The sequence below is a fragment of the Cricetulus griseus genome, chromosome X, assembly GCF_003668045.3.
Source record: "Cricetulus griseus strain 17A/GY chromosome X, alternate assembly CriGri-PICRH-1.0, whole genome shotgun sequence".
Taxonomy (NCBI): Eukaryota; Metazoa; Chordata; class Mammalia; order Rodentia; family Cricetidae; genus Cricetulus; species Cricetulus griseus.
This window is the reverse complement of record NC_048604.1, coordinates 64,609,825-64,636,064: the sequence shown is the minus strand read 5'-3', so window position 1 is coordinate 64,636,064 and position 26,240 is coordinate 64,609,825. Positions and strand designations below refer to the sequence as shown.

At 41.0% G+C, this 26,240-nt stretch overlaps 1 protein-coding gene across 5 annotated transcripts in view; it reads left to right on the top strand.

Moving 5' to 3' along the window:
• The window catches only part of Atp7a (ATPase copper transporting alpha), a 118,238-nt gene extending 103,127 nt beyond the window's left edge, over positions 1-15,111 (top strand). For 3 of the 5 annotated variants that reach the window (XM_027432878.2, XM_027432879.2, XM_027432880.2), the window contains 6 exons: positions 2,353-2,499; positions 5,264-5,406; positions 8,158-8,361; positions 8,907-9,024; positions 10,388-10,490; positions 11,463-11,739. In XM_027432878.2, coding sequence (XP_027288679.1) covers positions 2,353-2,499; positions 5,264-5,406; positions 8,158-8,361; positions 8,907-9,024; positions 10,388-10,490; positions 11,463-11,739 — 992 coding nt within the window. Of the gene's footprint in view, positions 1-2,352; positions 2,500-5,263; positions 5,407-8,157; positions 8,362-8,906; positions 9,025-10,387; positions 10,491-11,462 lie in introns of all 5 variants that reach the window. The other 2 variants (XM_027432881.2, XM_035449900.1) reach the window with 1 other exon arrangement.
• The last annotated feature ends 11,129 nt before the right edge of the window (positions 15,112-26,240 follow it).

Below are 26,240 nucleotides of genomic sequence, written 5' to 3'. Positions count from 1 at the left end.
TCAGTAACACCTTTGCTGACATACACTGATTGGAATACTTGCTCGTCTTAAATTATAGCTATACTTCATTTCTCTTATATTAGATACAGTACAAAATAATTATTTCCTGGCCATTTCTACTTCTCAGTGACTTCTTTTTCTATGGTTGTAATATCAAGTAATTGACATGTAGGAACTCATTCAGCTTTTTTGCTGAGTATCTACTGTGTGTTATGGACTGTTAACACCTCTTTAAATGATCGTCAGTGAGGGCGGAGATGTAACTCCATGGTACACCTCTCCAACAGTTCTCTTCTCCCCTTGTGCTTAGTGTGTGTGAGGTCCTGGGTTTAATCTCCAGTACCACTGAGGAAGAAGATGGGAGCTGGGAGCAAGGAAAGAAGCTGAGAGATGAGTTAGTGGGCTGTTTCCATAACGTAGGCAAAACATATCAATGGCTCAGACCAGTGTGGTAACAGTAGAGTTTGTAAGAAATGATCAAATTCCAGATGTATCTTGGAGGACAAGCTGAAAGATTTTATTGCCAAATTAGATATATAGAATGTAAGTAAAAAAAGAGTCAAGGGATTGGAGAAATGGCTCACCAGTTAAGAACACTGGCTGCTCTTCCAGAGAATGCAGGTTCAATTCCAAGCACCCACATGGCAGCTCACATCTGGCTGTTAACTCGACTCACTGAGGATCTCATGCCTTCTTCTGACCTCCATGGGCATTGCATGCACATGATGCACAGACATATATACAGACAAAACACCTATACATACAAAAATTAATTTTTAAAAATTAAAACACAAGAGTCAAAGTCATGCCAAAGTTAGTAACCTACCCATTTAGACCATTTAAATCATATAAAGAAGACAAGCGGAACAGTACCAGAGACAAGATCAGGAGTCCAGTTTTATAGAAATTATATTTGGGTGTCTGTTAGCTATTTAAGTGGAAATATCATATAAATGAAAATATTAGGAAGATAGTTGTCTACAGGGGCCCGAAGATCCAGGAAAGAGACTGAATTAGAAAAACAGAGTTGGGAGTCATTTGCTTTGTAAATCTGTGGTATTGAGTACTATAATCACTAGTTACATGTGATTATTTAATTTTGAATTAATTAAAATTTAATTTTATGTAAATCCAGATATCTGGTCATTTTGGCCCTCAGTAGCCACATGTGTTGGCTAGTGGCCATAGAATTAAATAGCAGGTATAGAGCATTTCCATCATTGCTGAAACTACTGTTCAAACCTCACTGGGTTTCCTAAAGTAAAGGTCACTGGTGCATTGTAGGCACAGTTCATTGGAATAGTAAAGACTAAAGCTTTATTTGAGTGGGTTCACAAGAAAATGGGAAGTGGTGAATTAGAGACAGCTAGTAGGAGAAATACTCCTCCTTGTGTACAGAAGCAGAGAAATGTGACAGCTAAAGCAGTGAGCACAAGAGAGGTTTTTAAAGATAAGACAATATGCAGCAGAGATGGTGATAGGAACTGGATTATTCAGGAAGGAGAGAAGACAGTAGTTGGTGAGATGATCTGGAATAAGCAGAGGAGGGTGACCTAGTATACAGGTAGGGAGATGTCCTTTGGCAGGCACAGGCTCTGTTTATAGCAGAGAAAAAAACAGCTGTTTGTACCTAGGAGGCACAGGAGCTGGGGATCTGTGGCTATAACAAGCCTCTTATGATTCCAGGAAGCAGTTGCATCTCAGGTGAGAATGGGGTTGGAAAAGCTCAAGATTTGAAAGGAGAGGAGATTTCAAATAGTCATCCTGAAAAAAGAATGTGTGGACTAGAGACATGCGGTCAAACATCTCTTTCAACAGAGCTAAGGGATCACTTAAAATTAGTGGTTACAGGTTTAAAATGAGACAGCCACATGGTTGCACATTTACATGCAACCACATTAGCTACTGATGCACAGTTAAGTATTTGAATTGTGGTATTGGAAGTTCAAAGGGAAAACCTTAATATAAGAAGGGAACTTTTGAACTGATACATTCTCATCCCTACTCTCCATCTTGCTGGAGATTAAACCTTGGGCTTCCTTCTCTCCTGCTAGGCAAGCACTCAGCCACTGAGCTATATCCCCAGCCCTTGAATTGGCACTTGAACAGTATGATGGAATTTGCTATTTGGAGAGAAATCTTAAGGAGCTTGAGTGATAGTAGCTACATGGACTCAGAGATATATGGAAGAGCAGAATGTATTCCTGGAAAACTTGAAAATCACTGTCATAGGTTATATTCTACCAAAAATGCACTATATTGTCTGCAAGGTTAGGCAAGAAGAACTTGCCTCATAAGATGGACTTAAAGGTTAAATAAGCTTACTAAATGTTTTTTTTTCTGTACTTTTAGATGCTGTTGATACTCAGCAGTACAAAGTCCTCATTGGTAACCGGGAATGGATGATTAGAAATGGTCTTGTTATAAGTAATGATGTAGATGATTCCATGATTGAACATGAAAGAAAAGGTCGGACTGCTGTATTGGTGACAATTGATGGTAAAGTTTCCCTGAAATATTCTATGACACTATTGTGATCTCAGTCATTATTTTATGTGGCTGTGAGATTTAAACTATGAGGTTTATTCCAAAGAGGCTTGAACACAAAGTTAAAATGTTAACAAAATATGATTATTATTAATTAAGGATTTTCTTACCAACTGTTGTGACACATATACTTGGGAGCTTAAGATAGAAGAGTCACGGCTTTAAGGGCTCCATAGAAGACCCTATCTCATACAACAACAAAAACCCAAGTTGGGCTGGTATAGTGGTGCATTCCTATAATCCCAGCATTTAGGAGTTGGAAGCAGGAGGACCAATAGTTGAAGATGACACTCTGTAGTGAGTTCAAGGCTAACCTGGGCTACATGAGACTCTGTCCAAAACAAAAACACTACATTTTAAAAAGGTAAAAACATTAGTCAGAGCTCAGGGAACCCTTAGGAAGAGGGGGGAGAAGATTTGTAAGAGTCAGAGGGGTCAAGGACATAAGTATACAGTCCACAGAATCAGCTAAGCAGGCCTCATAGGGGCTCGCAGAGAAGTCTCGTGTATGCCAAGATGGCCTCAAACTCACTATGTGGCCAAGAAAGGCCTTGAACTTCTGATCCTCCTGTCTCTACCTCCCAAATGCTGGGATTATAGTTGTGTACCATCACACCTGGTTTATGTGGTACTAGAGATTGACCCTAGCTAGGGCCTTGTGAATGCTAAGCAATCACTCTACCAGCTGAACTGCATCTCCAACCTTGTACTATTTCTAATGTGTAGTACATTTTTATATGTAAAAAAATTTGTGGGGGATTTTGAGGGAGGGCTTCTCTCTGTGTATCCCTGGCTGTCCTGGAACTCATTGTGTAGACCAAGCTGGCCTTGAAGTCATAGAGATCCACCTGCTTCTGCCTCCTGAGTGCTGGGATTAAAGGCATGTGCCTCCACCACCTGGCTATATGTAAAATCTATGTCAATTTTACAATTGAATAAAAATTTAAAATCCTGTGTTGGGAGTGTGCTGGAAAGATGGTTCTGTGATTAAGATTAAGATACTTGCTGCTCTTGCAGAAGATAGGAGTTTGGTTCCCAGCACCCATGTTGAGTGGTTCACAGTTGTCTGTAATCTCAGCTCCAGAGGATCTGTGCCCCTCTTCTGGTGTCTGGGCATCAGCAAACATGATGTGTGCATACTTACATACAGATACACACAAATATATACATACAAATTAAATCTCAAAAACTTTAAAATCCTATTGGAGATATAGCCCAGCAATAGAGTACTTGCCTAGCATGCCCAGGTCCCTGGGTTTCATATCTAGTGCTTGGGGAAAAAAGCCAGGTGTGGTTATGAGCACCTTGGGAGGCTCAGGCAGGAAACTTGAATTTGACTATCTGCAACTACATAGTGAAATAGATAAGTGATACAGTGTTTGCTTGGCATGGGCAAGACCCTGAGTTCAAACTGTTGTACCACACATAAAAATAACCAAGGTTCCTTATACAGCAATTATTTTATTGTGGTTTATTTTACTTAATGAAATATTTTCCATTATTGCCATATAATTGTATTATTTATTTCTGCATTCCAGAGATCAAACACAGGACTGTGTATTCTAGACAAGCACTTTACAAATTACCCTATAATTTTAGAATTTTATTTTAATTTACATGCTATATAATCATTCCCATGTTGTTAGAAATTTATTTTTACTTGTATTTTGCTGTGTATGCCTATGTGTATGTATGTATCTGTCTTTCTATGTGAGGGTACATATGTTCCACAGTGCAAAGTGGAGGTTAAAGGACAACTTGTAAGAGTCAGTTTTCTCCTTTCAGCTTGTGGACCCTGAGAATCAAACTCAGGTTGTCAGGCAAGCACCCTAACTCACTGAGGCATCCTGCTGGCTCTAGAACATTCTTGGTATTTCACCATAATACTGCAGTAAGCATATATAAAGTTTTACATGCTTTCTATTTGATAGAGTAAACTTCCAATTCTGAGATTATTTATTCAACATTTACAATCCTTGCTAAGTATGAAGGTAGTGACTTTATAATTTTAGGTACAGGAAAAAGCAGAGAATAACATTTTACTCTACTGCAGTTTGGGTATACAGAGTATGTACACAGTAGCCAGAGGAAGACAGTACATTTTACCCTATCACTCTCTCTACCTTATTCCCTTAAGGCAGGGTCTCTCAATGAACCTGAAACTAGACTGACAGCCAGCAAGTCCCAATGATCTTCCTGTCTCAACCCCACTGGACAATTTTGGGGTTAAAGAATTTGACTTTGAGTCCTCATACTTATGTAACAACTGTTACTATCCACTGAACCATTTCTCCAGCCCTCTTACTTTTGTTTTCAAACAAGAAAATTACTATCTTTTGGTAATTTTCCCCTAATATCAAATACCAGTTTTATGTCCATTTACCTATTAGTTTTTCATCCCGTTTGCTTTTAAATTAGATAAAAAGTATTTGTGGCTATAGTTCTAATACCTAAGGGTGGATATATTTTTACTTTTAGTGCTATCTTTTTCATTTTGCTATTGTTACCTTCATTAAATATCCATACTTTATTGATTTTATTTTTCCACAATCAAATATGGAAGCTTGTCATAGAGCATGTGGTATAAAGTCTGTATAGATCAGAATGTTTTGAGCTAAACCAAGCCCTCAATGGCTTAACAAGTTCATTTTCTTTCTGAAATTTTATTCTGTGTTATTTTTCACCATAATCTGTTTTTCTGTTGCTCCTATATTAGATGAGCTGTGTGGCTTGATAGCCATTGCTGATACTGTGAAACCTGAGGCAGAGCTGGCTGTCCACATTCTGAAATCTATGGGCTTAGAAGTAGTTCTGATGACTGGAGACAACAGTAAGACAGCTCGATCTATTGCTTCTCAGGTAATTAATTCTTTTACTTAGTTGTTGGGATGGGCACATGTTCTAACATCAAATTCTAAAGACGCATTTTCTTTCTTCCATTTAAGTGCTGAGAAAGTCACCTTACCTATTGTTTGTATTATCCCTAACTGTTTAAAAACAATCAGCATGCTATGGCAGAAGGACCTTGTATATTACAGATGTAGGTGAAAAAGTATTTGCTTAGCTTGTGGGATGTTTGAGTGGCATTGCTGTACACTGGTTTCTGTTGATGCTTCCTTTGAAATGACGCACACACTTTTCAGCAGTGCTGCCAGTCCTTCAACATCTTCTGCTGTAAAAATGGCAGGAGCTGGATCCAGATTCCTCTCTGATCCATCCTGGATGCTACCACACATATCATTTTCTTTGACATATCATTTTTCTTCACATTTGTTTCACCTCCAGCATTTTTCAAAAAAAAAAAAACTTAGAATGCCTTCTCTCCTCTTCTAGTGTGTATGTATATAGGGTGTGTGTGTGTGTGTGCACGCACATGCTCCACAGAATGTGTGTGGGGGTCAGAGGGCAAACTTAGAGGAGCTGGTTCTTTTTACTGTGTGTATCTGGGGACTAAACTCAGGTTTTATCAGGCTTGATGGCAACTACCTTTACCCACTGAGCCATCTTGATGGCTCTCTTCTAGTAAATAATAGAAGGAATATGTGAGCATATTCTTAGGTAAGCATACAAAGGTTGTAAAGAATTTATACCATTTTCTATATTCTCTGTCAACTTCTCCTGCCTTGCTTTTGTGTATGCATATATTCCTGTATACAAGTATGTAGTTCTGCTTTTTCAACACTAATTGGATCATTTTATAGTTTATTCAGTAGTTTTTATATATAGCAATATTTGCCAGATCTTTGTTCATGTCTTGGCATATAAAATCATTTCATCCCTTCTAGATTACTGCTTGGAATTCTATAGTATGGATGAATTATAATTTATGTTACCATTCCATTGAATGATGTTTTCGCTCTTACCCTTTTGGCCTTTTTTGGGGGGCCCACCACCCAGCTTCCAAATAACTCACACATGGATGCTTATTATTAATTATGAGTGCCTTGCCTTAGCTTGACTTGTTTATAGCCAGTTTTTCTTATCTTAAATTATAGCATCTACTTTTTGCCTCTGGGCTTTTCCTGTTTTCTTACTTCTGTAAATCTTACTCTTACTCCTTGGATTGCTGTGTAGCTTGATGGATGGGTGACTGGCCCCTGCCATCCTCCTCCCCTTGTTCTCTCATTGCTCCTTCTTGATCCTGCTTTCTCCTTTTATTTATATTCTCTACTTCCAAGCCCCACCTATCCTTGCTTTTACCTCGATATTGCCCATTCAGCTCTTTATTAGGACCACCAGGTATTTTAGACAGGCACAATAGCACAGATTCACAGAGTTAAGCAAATGCAGCATAAACACGTCACATGCCTTAAAATAACATTCCCCAACACCATTTACCTAATGGTGGGCATTTAGGTGGTTTTGAATTCTTTGTTTTTATAAACAGGCCATAATAAATATCCTTGACACTTTGGACTTGAAAGAGTGTCCAGATATACTTAAAAGTTGATTTTCCAGATCAGATGATGTGCGTACTTTGATGAATGCTGTCCCCCTGAAGACAGTGTGAGAGTACACAAATAGAATACAACATTGCTTATTGGCTGGAGAGATGGCTCAACCATTAAAAGAACTAGCTGCTCTTGCAGAGGACCCAGATTTGGTTGCCAAAACCCACACGGTGGCTTACAACCATCTTTAACTCCAGTTTCAGGGCATCCAGTACCCTCTTCTGACCTCCATAAGCACTAGGCACATGTCTGGTATGCATACCAACATGCAGGTGTAACAATAAGTCTTTCTGCCAGCTGCCTGCTTCTGCCACTTATGCTGAGTCAGGAAGCCTCTCTTAAAGGAGGTAGCTACAAGCCTCTGCTTGTCTCTGGCAAACAGACTACCCAAGAAAATGCTGCTACCAAGAAGTCGTGCTTGCCTCTGTTCATTTGCTTCTAAAATCCCTTTTTAAGCTTTTGTGAAGTTTTTATGTGGAAGTTCGTAAAACCACGTCCTGACACCATTTTGTAATGATAAATCTTTCTGCCAAGCCGCCCGAGCCCCGCCACCACATGGACACCCAAAATAACATACAGGGACTTATATTAGGTACAATGCTGCTGGCCAATGACTAGGATTTCTTATCCGCTAGCTGAGTCTTAATTATCAACCATAATCACTAATCTATATATTTGTGAAGACTGATTGAGGACACCGGTGGCAGTGGGCATCCTCTCTTGTCAGGCTCACATGGCAGCATCCCAGAGAAGAGAGGAGGAAGGGAGCGATTTCCTGCTTGTCCCTGCTTATATTTTGAGTCTGCCTGCTATGTCACTTCCTGCCTGGATCACAAGACTTCTCTTTACTACATTTCCCAGAATTCTCCTCGACTCCTAGTCCCACCTATCTTGCTCCCTTATTGGCCAACAGTGGTTTATTCAACAACCACAAAGATAAACATATACACAGAAGGACTTGCCCCATCACACAGGCAAAACCTTAAAAATAAATAAGTCTATTAAAAACAACACTTATTTCCCCTCATTACGATGGATATTTTCAGTCTTTTAAATGTAAACATCTGGCAGGTTAAAAATGATGCCTCATTATCCTCAGTTTTGTTTGCAATGCTCAGTATAACTTCCTGAAATGAATTGAGTTATTTTCTTCATGTAGGTTGGCATTACTAAGGTGTTTGCTGAAGTTCTACCTTCCCATAAAGTTGCTAAGGTGAAACAGCTTCAAGAGGAGGGAAAACGGGTAGCAATGGTAGGAGATGGAATCAATGATTCTCCAGCTCTGGCGATGGCAAATGTTGGAATTGCCATTGGCACAGGCACAGATGTGGCCATTGAAGCAGCCGATGTGGTTTTGATAAGGGTAAGTCCTGGAACTCCAGTGGTACAGTCACTTAGCAAGAAATACTTATACACTAGAGTAGGTCCTGTGGTCTGAGATCTGAGGATTGGGGCATTGTCTGACATGGCTAGTGGTATTGCTATAAGGAATTCTGGGTAGTGATCCTGCCCTGAATCCCATGTTCCTAGCTATGAAGACTGAGGTTGTAGTGGAGGTATGGGAATTCTCATTCCTTACTGACTTTCTCAGTCCAAAAGTACAAATGAGAATCACAAGCTTCTAATGTGAAAATAAGACCAAACAATAGTGTAACAATCTACTATTCACTGATGTTAAATATTCAATCGTTTTATTAGCACACAACCCTGAAAGCATTTTCAGAACCCTCAAAAATTTTTCTGAAAAACCTCTCCCACCCTTGACTCAAGGCTTAGCAGTATCTGAAATTTGTACTTAATTCACAGCGTTCTCAATGCATACATAATCTCCATTGTATACAGTGACAAGTAGAGAAGTTCCTAGTGAAGTTAGTCTCACTAATATCACTGGTCTCTCTCTCTTCTCAGAATGACCTTCTGGATGTTGTGGCAAGTATCGACTTGTCAAGGAAGACAGTTAAGAGGATTCGAATCAATTTTGTCTTTGCTCTAATTTATAATCTGGTTGGAATTCCCATTGCTGCTGGTATGTGACTTTTAACATGTTTTACTTTTGTGGTTAAAGTCATTAGACACCTATCATATTGGAAGAATTAGATTTAGTTTTAACCTTATTTTTTCATATACCGTGTTGTTTTGGTGAGAGGTAATATTAAAACCAATAATGTTTAACAAAGTTCATTACAGCCTAAAAATTTATAAATATTTTGATATTTCAAATTTTTTCCTCTGAAATTTTATAATTTGAAATTTTTCAACCTAGGTAAACATTGAGAAAATAGTATGGAAAAATATGTGCCTACACATAGGCATATGCACACATGTAATTAAAATTAAAACTAAAAGGACCCAGCAGTGGTGGTGCATGTCTTTAATCCCAGCACTCAGGAGGCAGGGGCAGGTGGATCTCTGTTAAGTTTGAGGCCAGTCTGGTCTACAGAGTAAGTTCCAGGACATCTAAGGCTACACAGAGAAACCCTGTCTCAAAAAACCAATAAACAAACAAATATATTGAAACCAAGTGTTTCTGACATGGTGGCTCACACTTGTAATCCCAGCATTTGGGAGGCAAAGGCAGGAGGACAGCAGCAAATTTAAGGCTAGTCTGGGCTAGCCATATAGCATGTTCCAGGTGTCAGAGCTACCATAATAAGACATTGTGTCAAAAAACATAGATTGATAGATGGGCAGATACACAGACACGAACAGATTTAAATTTTTAACTTAAAACAAAAAAAGTTGAGTCAGGTATGATGCTGCATGCCTAATTGAATCCCAGCATTTGGAAGACAGAACTTATACAGGTCTCTGTGAGTTTGAAGCCAGCTAGGGCTTCCCTAGCTAAAAAAAAAGTATGCAGAAAAAAAAGAGCAAGTACATGTGTGTGAATTATAGAGTATGAGCTCTAGCACACTGGAGAAATAAGGAATGTCCACTTACAGCTATCAGGATACAGCAGTTTCTCCCCTGAGATGCACCCTAGGGAAATTCTTAAACATGAGGAAATATGGACAAGAATATTCATGATAGGACTCTACACTAAGGAAAAATTGACAGCAACACAGATCTCCACAACCAAGAGGATAAAATGCTGAAGAAATAAGAAAATAAATTGGGGCAGGAGAAATGGTTTAGCAGTTGAGAACACTGGCTGTTCTTCCAGAGGTCCTGAGTAACTGCATGGTGGTCCCAGCAACCACATGGTGGCTCACAGCCATCTATAATGGAATCTGATGCTCTTTTCTGTCATTCAGACATACATGCAAAATAAGAGCACTCATATGCATAAATAAATAAATCTTTAAATAAAAAAAATAAATTATGCATATGTTAGAAATGTGTTGATAATTCATTTACTACTGCCTACTCTGATCCAAACTTGTTTCCAGGAGTTTTTCTGCCCATTGGTTTGGTTTTGCAACCCTGGATGGGATCCGCAGCAATGGCTGCTTCATCTGTTTCTGTAGTACTTTCTTCCCTTTTCCTCAAACTGTAAGTATGATGACTTGCTTATATTCTAACATCCAGTTTTTCTTAGTGTGTTTGATTCTTGTATTGAAAGGGCATACCCAAGTAAGTGTGTGTGTGTGTGTGTGTGTGTGTGTGTGTGTGTGTGTGTGTGTGTGTATACGCGCGTGGAGGTCAGAGGTCAACATCGGATGTCTTCTATTTTTCTTTACGTTATATTTTGAGGCAGAGTCTCTGACTGAACCTAGGGTTCATCAGTTCAGCTAGACTGGAAATGACCCGCAGGCTCTTCCTGTTTCACCTTCCTAGCGCACTAGGATCACAGGTGCAGGCCACCACACCCTGCTTTTATGTCGGTGCTAGGAATCCTAACTTGGGTTCTCATTCTTGTACAGCAAGCACTTTATCTGCTGAGTCATCTTCCCAGACGCCTAAACAATTCTTAAGAATTACTAGGTAAACCAGGTGGTGGTGGCACATGCCTTTAATCCCAGCACTCAGGAGGCAGAGGTAGGTGGATCCCTGTGAGTTAGAGACCAGTCTGGTTTACAAGAGCTAGTTCCAGGACAGCCTCCAAAGCCACAGAGAAACCCTGTCTCGAAACCCCCCCCCCAAAAAAAAGAATTACTAGGTAACAATAAATATTGTGTGTATGGTGGTATATACTTGTATTCCCAGCACTCAGGGGAAGTGGGGAAAGAATGAAATAATCCAGCTAAGCTATATAGTAAAAGACCCTGTCTCAAAACAAATAGAAAAAACTGTAGTTGTCATTTTATGTAGTGTATGCATTATAGGCATAAGCCCAGAACGGGGCTAAGTGTCATATATTAGCTTTGAGAAGTGGGTCTTTGGATTATGTGACACACAAAGTTAATTTCGAGCAACTTTCTTACAGAAGCCACCTTTGCAGGCTTTCTACTGGGCAAATCTCATTTTGTTTGTGCACACAACAAAGATCTAGTTAACATTTGGTTGCTTTAAATTTATGTCTAGCTACAGGAAACCAACTTATGACAATTATGAGTTGCGTACCCGAAGCCACACAGGACAGAGGAGTCCTTCAGAAATCAGCGTTCACGTTGGAATAGATGATGCCTCCAGAAATTCCCCGAGACTGGGCTTGCTGGACCGAATTGTCAATTACAGCAGAGCCTCTATAAACTCACTACTGTCTGACAAACGCTCCCTGAACAGTGTTGTTAATAGTGAACCTGACAAGCACTCGCTTCTGGTGGGGGACTTCCAGGAAGATGATGACACCACACTGTAAAAGGCCTGGGAGATGCTGCTAATGAAGTTCATGTGCACTGACACAGCACTTAATATTGTCATGGAAGGATCTTATGTCAGTCTCATGCTTTTATGTGTGGGGTTCTATCTGAGTTGTATTTGTTAATGGCAACAATAAATTTCTCAGGGCAGGAGCTCTGAATCTTGCATTATCCAAAAATGAATTCGCAGCAATTTTTGTTTTAATAGGAATAGAGGGTTGAGCAGTGAGTTTAAAACAAACTCTACAGTTAGAGGTTGCTGACTTGCTGCTAATATGGCAAATTATTTTTATTTGACCAAAAGAAAGTGCCCAAAGACAGGATGATTTAAAATGTGAACATTTGAGAGCACGACCTTGAGGATATTCTTGAGCCTGTATCCTTGCCCTACTGGGGAGCGATGGCTTTCAAAGCACTGTACAACGCATCTAGTTCAGAAGGAAAACAGTTACAACTGTTTCAAATAGATGTGCCTTATTTATTGTGGGTTCGCTTTCACCTCATAATGCCTGCATTCTTGTCCTTTAGTTCCTAAGAGCCTCTGGGTTGGCTTTTGTCACCTTTCAAGTAAGCTAAGTATAGGTGGTTTTTCTTTGACTAAAAATAACTGACCATAATAACTTGAAGTAAGGCAGGAGGATTGCAAGCTCAAAGCCAGCCTGGGCTATATACACTAAGACCCTGTCTCAAAACATTTTTTGTAACTGACAGTTTTTCTGAAATCTCTTGTTACTCGGAAACCTTAAGGTGTGTAGAGTTCTCTACTCTCGTGTTCTTCCACTGTTGTCAGAAATCTCAGATTCTTCCTTCAGTTTCCCTAGCTCTGTGCTAGCTTGCAGTTCTCCCCTGCTGAGCTCAGCTTTGTTCATACTGGAGCCTGTCCATCAGTCCCAGTCTAGAAACTTACCATTTGAGCCTCTTTCACTGAAGAATTCTTGAAAGATTAACACTATTATTTTAACATATATTGGCCATGTAAAAGTACCTGGACTCTCTAAATTCTTCTTTTGGGATATAATCACCTGGCTAGTATATTATAATTTAATAAAAATTTAGTTAGCTCTAATGTTTTAGATAATTTATCTAAATGATTTTAAAATAATACTATCACACAAAGCTGCTTTTATCAAAATACATAGCAAACTGTAATATAGAAATAAGAAACTGGTTTATAACTTATAGTCAGTTATATTTTTCTCTTGTTCAAAAAATTTATGCTTATAAACAAACTCCTAATCTTTTATTTGCATGCCATACTTTAAGCCAATAGCACAATGCCTATCATGTATGATTTATGCTCAGAAAATATTCATTTTTCCTTTTCTGTTCAATATTGAATATGAAAAATCGTTTTATAGAACAGAGTATAACATGAAATGGAGAATGGGTTTCTTCTATTCCAACCCTTTTCTCTCTTATTCCTTCACACCCCCACACCCAAAAACATTTATATTCTCCAATGCTGTCTTTCCAGATTTGGAAAAGACCTAACTTCTATCTTAGCTGTCTTAGAGAGGTAAGACTTTTGATGAAGGTGCTATTAACCTAGAAAAGCAAACCTGTTTTAATAAAGTATGAGTGAGTTATATGTTTAAACTCTATTTTAGACCAATGCCTATGCCATCTTAAGAGTTTGAGTTTGAATATTTGTTTTTTTAATACTAGTGGCCCATCATAACATGACTCATTGACTCCTAGAAGAAACAGTTAATAATAGAGATGTATAATAGATTTTTCTTGCTCTGGACCCAAATTGAGAATAGAAGTTCCCCAGCTCTCAGCCTGCTACTCCTTCTGTTATGCATGTGTTATTGAATCCTCCTCTTGTCTCCACATCCTGTTATAGGACAGTGAGAAGAGCATTTCAGTTCTTACTACCAGAAAAAAAAATGTGTTTGAGAGAAGCTGTATTCCTAGGAGACGGGGGCTCAAGCACATTGCTTTCAGTTGGTCACTGGCTTTAGGTAATGAGTTACACACACACACACACACACACACACACACACACACACACACACACACACACACGGGGGGGGGGGGGGGACGACGGGACGGGACAGGGAGCGCATACAAAATGAAAATGGATTTCTATTTGCATCTGTCTTAAGATTCTTTACCCTATCTTTGCCACTCTTTTGTACTCACTCAGCAACCATTCTCTCTTTCAGAAGGCACTGTGGACACTTTGTTGTCCAGTGTTGATACAGACTTAGCTAGGGGGCACCTTTAACTTAAGTATCCAAAGATGCCTTTTGAATTTAAAGATTAAAATACAACTAGAGTATTTACTATTGTAGTTTTAAAAGTATAGTTGTCAAGTATGAAGTAGAAATGTTGCTTTTCCTGCTTTAGTATCAGCATTTTAGAAAGTTAAATTTGATGCCTTATGAACAAATAATTTTATATTATGCTTTAATTTTTTAAAAAATTATTCTTCATTCAGATATACAGAATGAGTGAAATAGCACTATAGACAAGATGTTTCCAAAATGTGAGTTTGCATATCTTTTCTGTACACAGCTTAAAATCAAAAAGATGTAGTAGAGAATTTTCCATTACTTGTGGATTCTGTTTTAAAATTATTTTTCTTAATATTTATTTTACTCTATCTTATTATTTTCTTTGGATGAGGCATCTGGTTACAGGTTATTCATTTTTAAAACATACATTCCTGATATCACTCTTTTGGAATATTTAGTTTTCTGTATTTAAAAATCAATTTCTTTACCAAATATAAAAAAACCAATCCATGGCAAATCATCACCAACTTTTACAGGGACTTTCTTAAGTCCTTCGGTCTGGTATGAGTAACCCAGATAAAACACAAATTTGTTTCTCAGTCACATGAGCTTTTTAATGACATTGATAATAAATGTCTTTTGTAGCCAGAACCAGGTGTCTCAACCTTGTGTTTTTAAAGAAATGTTTAGTTATGTATTGTAAAACTTTGGTTAGAATCCAAAACAGGAGCGGACAACTTTGTGCAATATTTGTTTGCTGTAATCTAGTTTGTATTTTCTCATGCGCATGTAATTGATATTTCTGCCGAAGATGTGCCTTCAACTTTATAATTATAGTGTTGTAAAAAATGTTGTCAAGTTTCACTGTGTTAAATCATCCAGTCCCCTCTACCAGCAATTCCACATTACCCTTGTTGTGTTATTTGGGGTTCTTTGGATGTTGTTTCAACTGTAAATCCATGATGTACTGAGATCAGAGGCAACAGCACACGTTCAGGTAGGAGGACAAAATCTATTGTCCCTTCAGATCCCACTCACTTGTCGTTATCACTAGTGAGAATGAGAAACAGGAATGTGTGTGGCCTCTTCTTTGTAGTGTCTAATAAATTCTTGATATGATGTCTACCCTAACTGAGCTGTTCTTGATTTGGTGAAGTCTTGAGTGGTGTGAAGATCCAATTTATTGCATGAACTTTTCCTGAGGAGTTATGAGTAAATGTCTGCTCATCCCTGATAGGGCACCAAGAACAGACCAAAGTAATGAGTCCACCCAGTCCAGCTTGGTGAACCAGTGAGTTTATTGGTCTTACTGTTGGGCACATAGGTGATCCCAAAACAACTTCATTAATTAAAGTCTCAGACTGCAGCCACCTTATCGCCTCCTGACACCGTGTGCAGCTGGGGAGAATTGGGAACCACTAGGAGGGAGGTGTGGGAGCCAATGGCTGAAGTCTAAGCTGAGGATCTAAGGGCACTCCTCACCCCTGCTGTGAGGGAATGACTGGTCAGATCTTGGGGGTCTTTGGAGTAGTCACAGCTGCCATGCTTAGAGGACAGCATTCAACACCACCTCAGCATTCCCACATCCCTCACTCCCTTGAATTTAAAGGGGGTTTTTCCCCTTTGGTTTTTCGAGACAGGGTTTCTCTGTGTAGTTTTGGAGCCTATCCTGGCACTCACTCTGGAGACCAGGCTGGCCTCGAACTCACAGAGATCTGCCTGCCTCTGCCTCCCAAGTGCTGGGATTAAAGGCGTGCACCACCAATGCCCGGCTTAAAAGCGTTTTAAAGACTCACTTGTGAGAGCTGATTCCTACCATCCACATCAAATACATGGAATAATTCAGTCAGAAAAGGGAAGCTGGCCAGTAGGATGGACGGCTCAGGATTTTGCTTTTGTTTGTTTTTCGAGACAGGGTTTCCCTGGGTAGCCCTGGTTATCCTGGAACTCACTCTGTAGTTCAGGCTGGCCTTGAACTCAGAGATTCACCTGCCTCTGCCTCCTGAGCACTAGAATTAAAGGTGTATGACACCACTGCCTTGGGATTTACTCTTCTGTTCGCATTTCCCATCCCTTTTCTACCTGATTCAGAAGGTTCTTTAGTGAGAGCACCAGTGCAGTCAATAAGGTCTCAAAACCTTATGCTAGATTAAGACTCAAAAGTCCTCATAGATTCAAAGTCCAGAAAGGATGGCAGGCCTAAAACCAGTGTTAGTAAAGTTGTGCTCCCTTGAGAGGCTCTGAAAGTGCCTTTGTAACACCAGCGCTACAACACTTCTCACAGATTCGAGCGAGGGGCCTGAGGATTCAAAAAAGACAAGACAGTGGGTCATTCTTGCAAGGAGAATGCCGTTTATTACAAAGGAGGGAAGGCTTCTATACCAGTCAGCAGGCACAGTGGAAAACCACCCAGGTCAGAAGTTCATGTTCTCAGGCCCCTCAGACAATAAGGATGGGCAGATAACAGGAACTTGCATTCAGGCCTTATCAGAAGGAGGGAAACAAGAAGTAAGCTCCTAGTCAGCAGACCCCAATGGGGGAAGGGCCCAACATGCCTTGAAGGATTTTGGCTGCCAAAAGCTGCTTGCGCTCCTTGGTCCATGGCTCCATCACTGTATTGATTCATATTCTATTCCCACAGTCATATTTTACACTACTATTGCTAACATCCCAGCTTGGCTTACAATGACTTGTGAGATTACATCAGGTTTACACAGATCATCCAGGGTGATTCCCTCAGGCCCAGATCTTCAACTTAATCATAGCTGCAAAATCCCTTTTCTTTTTTTCCCAGATTTTTTTATTTGAATTAGAAACAAGATTGTTTTACATGACAATCCCAGTTCCCTCTCCCTCCCTCCTCCCCTACCACCCCCACCAACTAAAACCCTACCTATCACATATCCTTTCTGCTCCCCCTGGATGGTGAGGTATTCCATAGGATGTTATCAGAGTCTATCGTGTCCTTTGGGATAGGGCCTAGGCCCACCCCAGTGTGTCTTGGTTCAGGGAGTATTCCTCTATGTGGAATGGGCTCCCAAAGTCCACACCTATGCTAGGGATAAGTACTGAACTACTACAGGCGGTCCCGTAGATTTCCGAGGTTTCCTCACTGAAACCCATGTTCCTGGGGTCTGGAACAGTCCCATGTTGGTATCCCAGCTATCAGTCTGGGGAGCAAGAGTTCCCCGATGTTCAGGTCAGCTGTTTCTGTGGGTTCACCAGCCTGGTCTGGACCCCTTTGCTCTTCACTCGTCCTTCTCTGCATCTGGATTCCAGTTCAGTTCAGTGGTTAGTTGTGGGTGTCTGCTTCTACTTCCACCAGCTGCTGGATGAGGGCTATCAGGTAGCATATAAATCAGTCATCAATCTCATTATTAGGGGAGGGCAGCAAAATCCCTTTTCTACAAAAGGTACCAGCATCATAGCTTCTGGGGATTAGGACCTCTTTCTGGCCCATAGCTTGTCCTACTATGGTAACCATGGTCAAGTTCCTTGACGTGGACTGGAAGTCAGTTCCCTCAAGTACAAAATGAGAATAATACTGTCTTCTTTGTGGAATTGTAGAGTTTACCAAGAATGGAGGTGATGTTCCTTTTTTATGAGGCAGAGTTGGTGTTTATTAAAGATAATTTAAAATAGATTTTAAGCATGAGAGTTATGAGAAAGAGAGGCAGTCCGGGAAAAAGTAGGACACACCCTAGAGGGCTGCTGTGGACTTCTCTAAGATAGTCAGTGGAAGGGGTATTGCAAAACCATAGTAGTTTCTATTACTTTGTTGGCCTGAGTATAAGGAAAGAGAAACAGGCCGTGCCACTTGGGCTTGTAGGTCCTTTGTTGGTATGGAGCCATTTAAGTTTTTAATTCTGTACATCACAGAGTTTCCCTTACCTTTAAGAAAACTTACTATATATAGTGTGATTTAAGGGACACCAAAATACCAGTCTCCTTCCCCACACACTCTGAACAGCAGTCACACATTTTTAGGTGCTTAAATTTAATATTATTAAGTCAGGCATTGGTGGCACACCTTTAATCCCAGCACTTGGGAGTTCGAGGCCAGCTCTGATCTACAGAGCGAATTCCATGACAACCTCCAAAGCAATACAGAGAAACTCTGTCTCAAAAAAACAAAAAAAATTATATTATTAGCCTTTCTTTTTCCTCCATAACTTTTGTTCTTCATATATGTACCAGTTCCACCAAAGTAACATTGCCACAGTGAACTGGTAGCAGAGTACATTTCTATATTTAAGATCATAACTCTTAATAGACTAACAGCCTCTGTTTAAAAAAGAAAGTTTGTTCCTTCGTAAGTTGAACCACTGCAATAAATAAAATAGCGTATGGGTGCATAGAAAGAATGCTTTATTAAGAAAGAGAAAACCCCAGCCATAGGCAGCCATGATGGTATCCCGAAGGGAAGGAGACTGACCCTTCAGTTCCCAGAATGCTAGGGGAGTTACAGAGCATCATATCATAGGCAACACGATGGGGTCTTGAAGAAAACACTTCTGATTCCAAAGAGCAAAGGGGCATTTCTTGCTGTTACCAGTTTTCAGAGTGGGGTGGGCAGTTAAGTTCTGTGCTAAATGACCTTGACTTTATGCTAGAAGTCAGGAAATTACTGATAAAGTCTAGCTACAACTCAAGTCTGTCTGTCTTGGGTCTGAGCAGTAGGTAAAGCTATCCAGGCCTTGTAGCCATGAGCAAAACTGAGAAAACTCAACTCTCAGAACTTAGTTCCAGCACACCAACTTCTCAACTCCCTGGAGAGATTTGCAAGGGGCATGACCTGACTTCAGGGAGAAATAAAGGCAACTAGAGACGTGTGATCTAATACCACTGGTCACATTTTGGCTCCTACGCTTCATCTACGTGGGTAAAGGCAATTGCTGTACAAGTCTCATGCCTGTGGATCCCACATACAGGCAGAAAGAGAGAATCTACCCCAATTTTGTCCCCTGGCTACCATGTGAATGCTGTGGTATGTATGCAAAATACACACACATACACAATAAAAATTAATTTTTAAAAAATTGTTTAAGTCTTGCTCCTCCCAGGGCATACCCAAGCTACCAGTGCTAGCATCACCAGGGAGTGTGTGAGAAATTCAGGTTCTCAAGCCCCACCCCAGACTGAGTGAACCAGATCCTACCTGTTGACAAGAGTTCCAGATGACTTGTGTAAGCATAAATTTTAGCAGCCAGGAGGTCAAAACAGGAGGATCAGAAGTTCAAGACCAGCCTTGAGTTCACATCTTGCTGAGGCTACATTACTGTCTCAAAGGAAAAAGAAAAGGAAGAAAAGAAGACATTGGCTAACACTTAGATGGAAGAAGCAGAGGGCACCCTAAGACACTTAAGACCCTCTTCCTTTTTCCAAAAGAAAGCACCCACAAAAAAGCACTTAGTGCATTACAACCCTGACTTGTGTCTTGGGATGAATTGGAAATACTTATAAATCTGTCAAGGACCCACCTTCAGCAGTAGCTATTGGTCTTTCTCCCTCTCTCCTATGAGATCTGGGTAGCATTTACCTTTAAAATTTACACAAATATTTCTGTTTAAATGAAGGTTCTTTATTCTTTCATTCATCCAATAAATATTGGATGTCATTGTGTAAGAGGCTCTGTTCATCATGCAAAGGAGCATAAAACTTTAAAAACACAAACCAAAGCATTACCACCCCCAGGGATCTTAGATTCTTGTGTAGTAAGACAAATGACAAACAAAATATTTACTATGATAGATGATAATAATTTATATTAGTTTTCTGTCACTGTGATAACATATGTGAATGGGATCTATTCATCTTATGAAGGGAGAGTAGACAGAAAGAGACAGAGAGACCCCTGTGGTGATTGAAAACCATCCTTTATGTTCATCCGGGCTCTTTGCCACCCTCCTCCAAGAATAGAGTAGACAAACAGCTTACAGAACAAACGGGAGCTACTTTACTGTCAATGTCGGATCACAACCATTAAATGGGTAAAACAACTTCAAACTGATTATCATGTGGGATTTAAATGAAGTTATTTGAACTCAGTAATGCAAGGGACCGAACTCAGTAATGCAAGAGCTGTTAGCTCAGAGAAGTGATGCACTTCAAAGCTCTCAAGGCTTTGGGATGCCAACTGAGAGCTATCTTTTGCAAAGCAAGTCTGCAGGCTCAGCAGACTTCTACAGTCGCTAATCTCTGAAGTGGTCGGTGTCTGCCGAATCTGGAGCCTGGAAACTATCTCAGAATTATTGTCTAAATTTGAAACATGGAGTTTTGGAGGCTAAGGCAGGAATGAGGAGTCCCCTCTGCCTGCAGGGTGCTCTGAAGCCCCAAGATTGTCAAATTTTTGAGGAGCAGTAGTCACTGATTGGCTGGTTGCCTTGCTACATGCTGCCAATCAGGGAAGGGCTATTGAAACCTTCCTGCAGTTGCAGTTACTATGGAGGTCTTTGTAAGCCTCCAGCTGTGCTTTTTCCAGCCTGGTAGTGCTTAGACAGAAAACACTGCCTTGGACAACATTTTAAGTACAAACCACCATGGGGAAAAATGAACAGAGAAGGAGACACAGGGAATACTAGAGGGGAGTTGCTATTTAAGGTGTTCACAGATGTACTGAACTAACTGAAAATCTGGCATTTGAGGAAATCCTTGATGTAAGTGGGATGGGGTTGCCATGAAGAGACATAGAAGAGAACCACTAAAGGAGGGTGATATTGTATGGGGCACACATTTTAAAATATTCCTGTTGTTTATCAAATTCAAATCAAACTGGATGCCTTGTTACTTTATCTGTCAGCCCTGCTTCAGAGGTCACACCAATAATCATGGTGAATGGCAGTGGAGGCTGCTCAAACAGGATTGTAGCAGTAGTGGTGGTTCCTGGTCCCTGATTTGATTAAAAAGTGGGAGAGAGACGAGTCAAGGACAACTCTATGGTTTTCGGTGTATTAAGACGGCTGTGGCGAGGCATGGTGGCCTTTAATCCCAGCACTTGGGAGGCAGAAGCAAGCTGATCTTTGTGAGTTCAAAGCCAGCCTGTCTACAAAGCAATTTCTAAGATAGCTACATAGAGAGATCCTGTCACCAAAAGAAAATGGGGTAGTTAATTGGGTGTGGTGGGACACACCTACTATTATCAGAAATCGTTGCTTGACCTGGGAAGTTCAAGGCTAGCCTGGGCAATATAGTGAGACCTTGTCTTAAACAAACAAGGTTGGGGCTACCATTTACTAAAATGGGGAAGACTGTAGGTGGAATGGTTTGGGTTTGGGGATAGAAGAGAAAGGAAGGATGCAATTGTGATCTATCCATAGGTATCCCAGAGGAGATGTCCAATAAACAACTGGATATATACAATTCAAATTGTGAGATATATAGTGAAAGGTTCAGGCATCATGCTGGCCTGCCCCGGTTACCTGGCAGAATGCACTCAGGCAGTACCCTGCTTAGCCCAGAGTTCCATGAGAGCTAGTCTTTATGAAGGTTCAAAGTACCCCTGTAAGAGACAGACCCACCCCCTGACAATGGGCGGGGCACGCACAGGGGCGTGGCCATGTCATTACTACCGGGAAGCATAAAGTCTCAGTATACATGTGCAAGCTTCCCCTTTTAAGCGTGTATCTCCACATTCTGTCTCTCTTTGCTTGCTCTCTCCCTTCGCCTGCCTCCCTCCCACCCTCCCTCTCTATTTCCGGTGGTCGAGCACTAATTCTTCTCTCTTACTCTCTGCTCTGCTCTGTTCTTCGGTTTCTCTCTCCCCCTCCCCCACGTAAACTGGTTGGTTAACGTGCTCTATATCGTTCGTGTTCCATCGCACCGGTTTCCATCTCGAGGCTTTCTTTTCTAATTTTTAAACTTTTACAGAATAACAACATGTAGAATACAAATTCAGTATGTGAGCATATGGGGGACATTTGTCATTCAAGCCTTCATAGTGAGTATTCCAAAAATACATTTGGGGTGGGGTTATAGAGTTGACTCACCAGTTAGGAGCACCTGTTACTCTTGCAGAGGACCAGACTTGCACATGGTATACAGATGTCATGCAGACAAAATACCCATACACATCAAACAACAACAACAACAAAATAAACCTTACATTTTCCCCAATTTAAATGCATGAGATTCATTTTACATACATGAATACTTTTCTTTGTGGTGCTAAGAATTGAACCCAGGGCCTTGTGTGTTCTAGGAAAGCACCCTGTCACTGAACTACATCCCTGACCCTTCTTCATTTGTGTTCTGAGGATCACCTAAACTTGAGGTCCTCCTGTTTCAGTTACCAGAATCAGGTCATTTGTGAATGAGTGAATTCCAAGCAGCTACTGTCTCAAAGTGTGTGACGAGGTGGCTTTTCTTCAGAGTTTCCATTTTCCTCCTTCCCTCTCCAGCTCTGACTCGAGTCACTGGACTTGGCTGCCATAATACTTCTGTCCTTCTCCCCTGCATCTGTCCCCTCTCCCCTGCATGATCCAAGTAATCTGCAGTTTATAGCTAAAGAAAATCAAGTTTCTCAGTTCATAATTGCGAGGTTTTTTTTTTTTTTCTGCACCAGTTTTGGCAAGCTGGGACTATAGTTCATAGAATTGTGTCCCATTGTATGTTGGTATTCACCACAAAACTCATTTTGCAAGAGGTTTGAAAAGCAGAAGTGAAGCAACATCTCCACACTGATTTCTTTCTTTCTTTATTCTGGGAAAGTCAGTGACTTGCCTGGAGCACCAAGGTAGATTTCATGTGTTGTTGCTGGCCCCTGGCTCATCTTAAGTGTAGGTGGCTCCTGGGCTCACAGTTCATTAGTCACCACTAAAGTCCCTATAACAGACTGTGTTAAGGCCAGATCTTGTGCAAATACAGACCTCTAATGAAGGTACCATCTTCTCTTCTCCCTCAGTCAACCATAGCAGCTGGAGAGACTGTGTCAGTCACATTTCTCCTTAGCATTCTGGCCTCAGAGCAGCTTAAGCACACATGTTTCTGTATAACCAAGAAAGTCAATTTCAAAAGAGACAAGATGGAAGAGAAAATGCTTCCATTGGAAGATTTTCATATTTCAATGTAGCATTTACATAAGTAGTGCTTTTTGTTGTTTTTCTTTTCCTAAATGAAATCTGCTGTAATTCTCCACTTAGGGACAACTTATGGTAATGCTGTGGTAGGTGCCTGTGGTGGTTTGAAAAAAAAAATGGCTCCCATAGGCTCATAGGGAATGGTGGCATTGTTGGAGTAGGTGTGGCTTTGCTAGAGGAAGTGAGCCACTAGGGGGTGGACTTTGAGGTGTCAGGTGCTCAAGCCAGGACTGTTGGGTGATATTTGATCACACTGTGAACCCCAAGTTTGTATTTGCTTTAATTAAATAAAATTAACCTTGGGTCAGGAGGCTGCTTAAGCAACTGGTTGAGAGAAAGTAACCATAGAACATCAGAGGGCATCTGGAAGTGATAGAGAGACACAGAAAGTAGTAGAGTGGGGTTTGGAATGGCACAGGTTTTGCTGGTTTGGTGAAATGGAAGCACAGGTCTTCTGTGGCTGCTAGCAAGAAGAGAGGGTTAGTTAGTTGCTACTTAGCCTATCTGAGCTAGCAGGTTTTCAGCCCAGCCTTTGAATCTCAAGTCTTTTTCATAATTAGAACGATAGAGATTTAGTTAAAGCTACCTTTAGCAGCAGTGACAGGGCTGGTGCCTGCAGAAACAGAATTCTCACCAGGCTTCAGCCTAAGCAGTGAATCCATTGCTAGAGAAGCAAGCCAGCAACTGTGGAGTCTCAGTTGCTGGTGGAGATAGCAGTAGGTTAAGGCACAGCCACTGTGCTGAAGTTAAAACAACACAGACCCAATGTGGCAGTCTCTTCCTGCTGCCTGCAGATTCAGATGTAGAACTCTCAGCTTCCTCTCCAGCACCATGTCTGTTTCCCTCTGGCTGAGTGCCTGAAGTAGTGAAATTTAGCAGTCAGTATTTTTTCAGTCTAGAGATGGTTCCCTCCCACAGATCACTGAAAAGTTTCTACACCCCAATAAGCCTCTCTGCTGATGCAGCAATCCAAATCAGATCAAATCAAACCAAATTAGAAAAAGCCCATGTTTAATGGATACAATGCTCCTGGATGGCCTTCCAACCGCCCGCCCCCAGAGGAGACAGGAAAGGGAGACTGGAAAACTGGGGGCAGTTTAAATACCTGTGGGAGTAGTCTTGAGTATCTCCGGGGGATGGGTCATCATTTTGGCAGGCTTTCTGAGATGCAGCAGGATTTGGAGGGAGATAGCGGAGGGGACTTGGGTGGAACTTCCAAGCTAACATCCCAGACTCTTTGGGTATATGGATGCCAGGGGCTGGGGCGAATCTTCTATCATAACAATCATCATCCTCTGAAAGGCATTGTCTTGGTTAGCTGCAGCTTTTGCATTGGAAAGGTAGCACAAGTGGTGTGGGGAGTGTAGCTAAAGAAGAGTACACACTTAACATGGTAAGGCCTAGATTTTGATCCCCAGCACCATAAAAACCCAACTCAGACCACAAAAATATTTTAAAAGGAACTATGCTTTTATATACAAGCCAGCTCTCCTGAAGGAAACACTTCAGCCAGCCAGCCAAGTTGTACAGGTGCAGATTGAGAATCAATATTTTTTCCTCTGTGCTTTGGGAACATGCACATGTGGTTGAGTCTAACATAAGTCACAGAGCTTCCTGTCAAATGCTTCGTGGGAAGAAAGTCATATTTGCTCCAGCTACAGGCTTAACCTGTCATCTCCACTATGCTTGCTTTTACAGAAGGCTGCTCTTGGATGTTTTACCCTCTTTGCTTGTTGCTCCAAGGTCACCATCTGCAGAGGCTGTGTGAAAGTGACCTTTAGAAGTTCCCTTCTTTTGGCCAGTCTAAGATGTAAGTGCCTGCTCATTGGGGTCTGCTTCTCACCAGGGAAAGTGAGCTGAGAAATGAGGAACCCACAATCAATCTTATCCCTTGACATGGCAGAATAATAAAATATATACTAGGGATCATCATCAGAGAGGCTTCCTCTGGCGGCTGATGGGAGCAGATGCAGAGATCCACAGCCAAACATTAGGTGGAGCTTGGGGAGTAGGAGCTAGAGGGGTCGAGGACATCAGAGCACAGCCCCCAGATCAACTAAGCAGGGCTCATAGGGGCTCACAGAGACTGAATTGACAGTCAGGGAGCCTGCATGGGTCTCTGCTAGGTCTGCTGTATATCTACTACGGTTTCGTAGCTTGGGTTTTTGGTGGAACTCCTAACAGTGGGAGTGGGGCTAGCTCTCTTTTGCCTGCACTTAGGACCCTTTTCCTCCTACCAGGTTGCCTCATCCAGCCTTGATATGAGGGTTTGTGCCTATTCTTATTGTATTTTGTTAGGCCATGTTTGGTTGATATCATTGTGAGGCCTGCTCTTTTCTGAAAGGAAATAGAGGAAGAGTGGATCTGAGGAAGAGGGTAGGTGTGGTGCTGGGAGGAGTGGCCAGAGGGGAAACTGCAGTTGGAATGTATTGTATGAGAGAAGAATAAATAAAAAATGATTATATAATCATATGAATGTATGTATGTATGTATGTATGTATGTATGTATGTATGTATGTATGTATCAGAGACCTGAAGTCTTCTGGGCTCTTAGTATATGATTTGATTGTCATTTTTTCTCACAAGGTATGGTTGAGGAAAATACCAGTGGCACTTGCTTTTGTTCTGATGGCTGTCCCAGCTAATGATAAGATTAAAGTTACTTTCATCTTCCTCCACCTCTTTCCTAAATAAATCTCTGACTTTGTTGAGTAGTCTAATCTCTGAGCAGAAAATAAATACTCTCACATGGCAACCCATTTGAAACCACTTTTTGTGTCTGTCCCAGATCTCTTAAAAGGCACACCATTCACCCGGGGTATGTGACTGCCATATCCTTTTAACATCCTGACTTTATGTAAAAATCAACTTTGATAATGTTCATTTTAAAATGTGGTCCTATAGCTGGGTGGATAGCCCAGTGGATAAACATGCTTGCTGCACAATCATGAGAACCTGAATTCAAATCCTTAGCACCTACATAAAAAGCTGTGTGTGGCCATGCATGTCTGTAACCCCAGTGCTGGGGAGGCAGAAACAGGATTGCTGGGGCCATCGGCCTAGCTCCAGGCTTAGTGAGAGATTCTCTGTCAGACAGACAAGACAGACAGTGATAGAGCACGACTCCAGACATCCTCCTCTGGTACACCTGAACACATGTGTGCATTTGCCACATGCAAAGTGAAA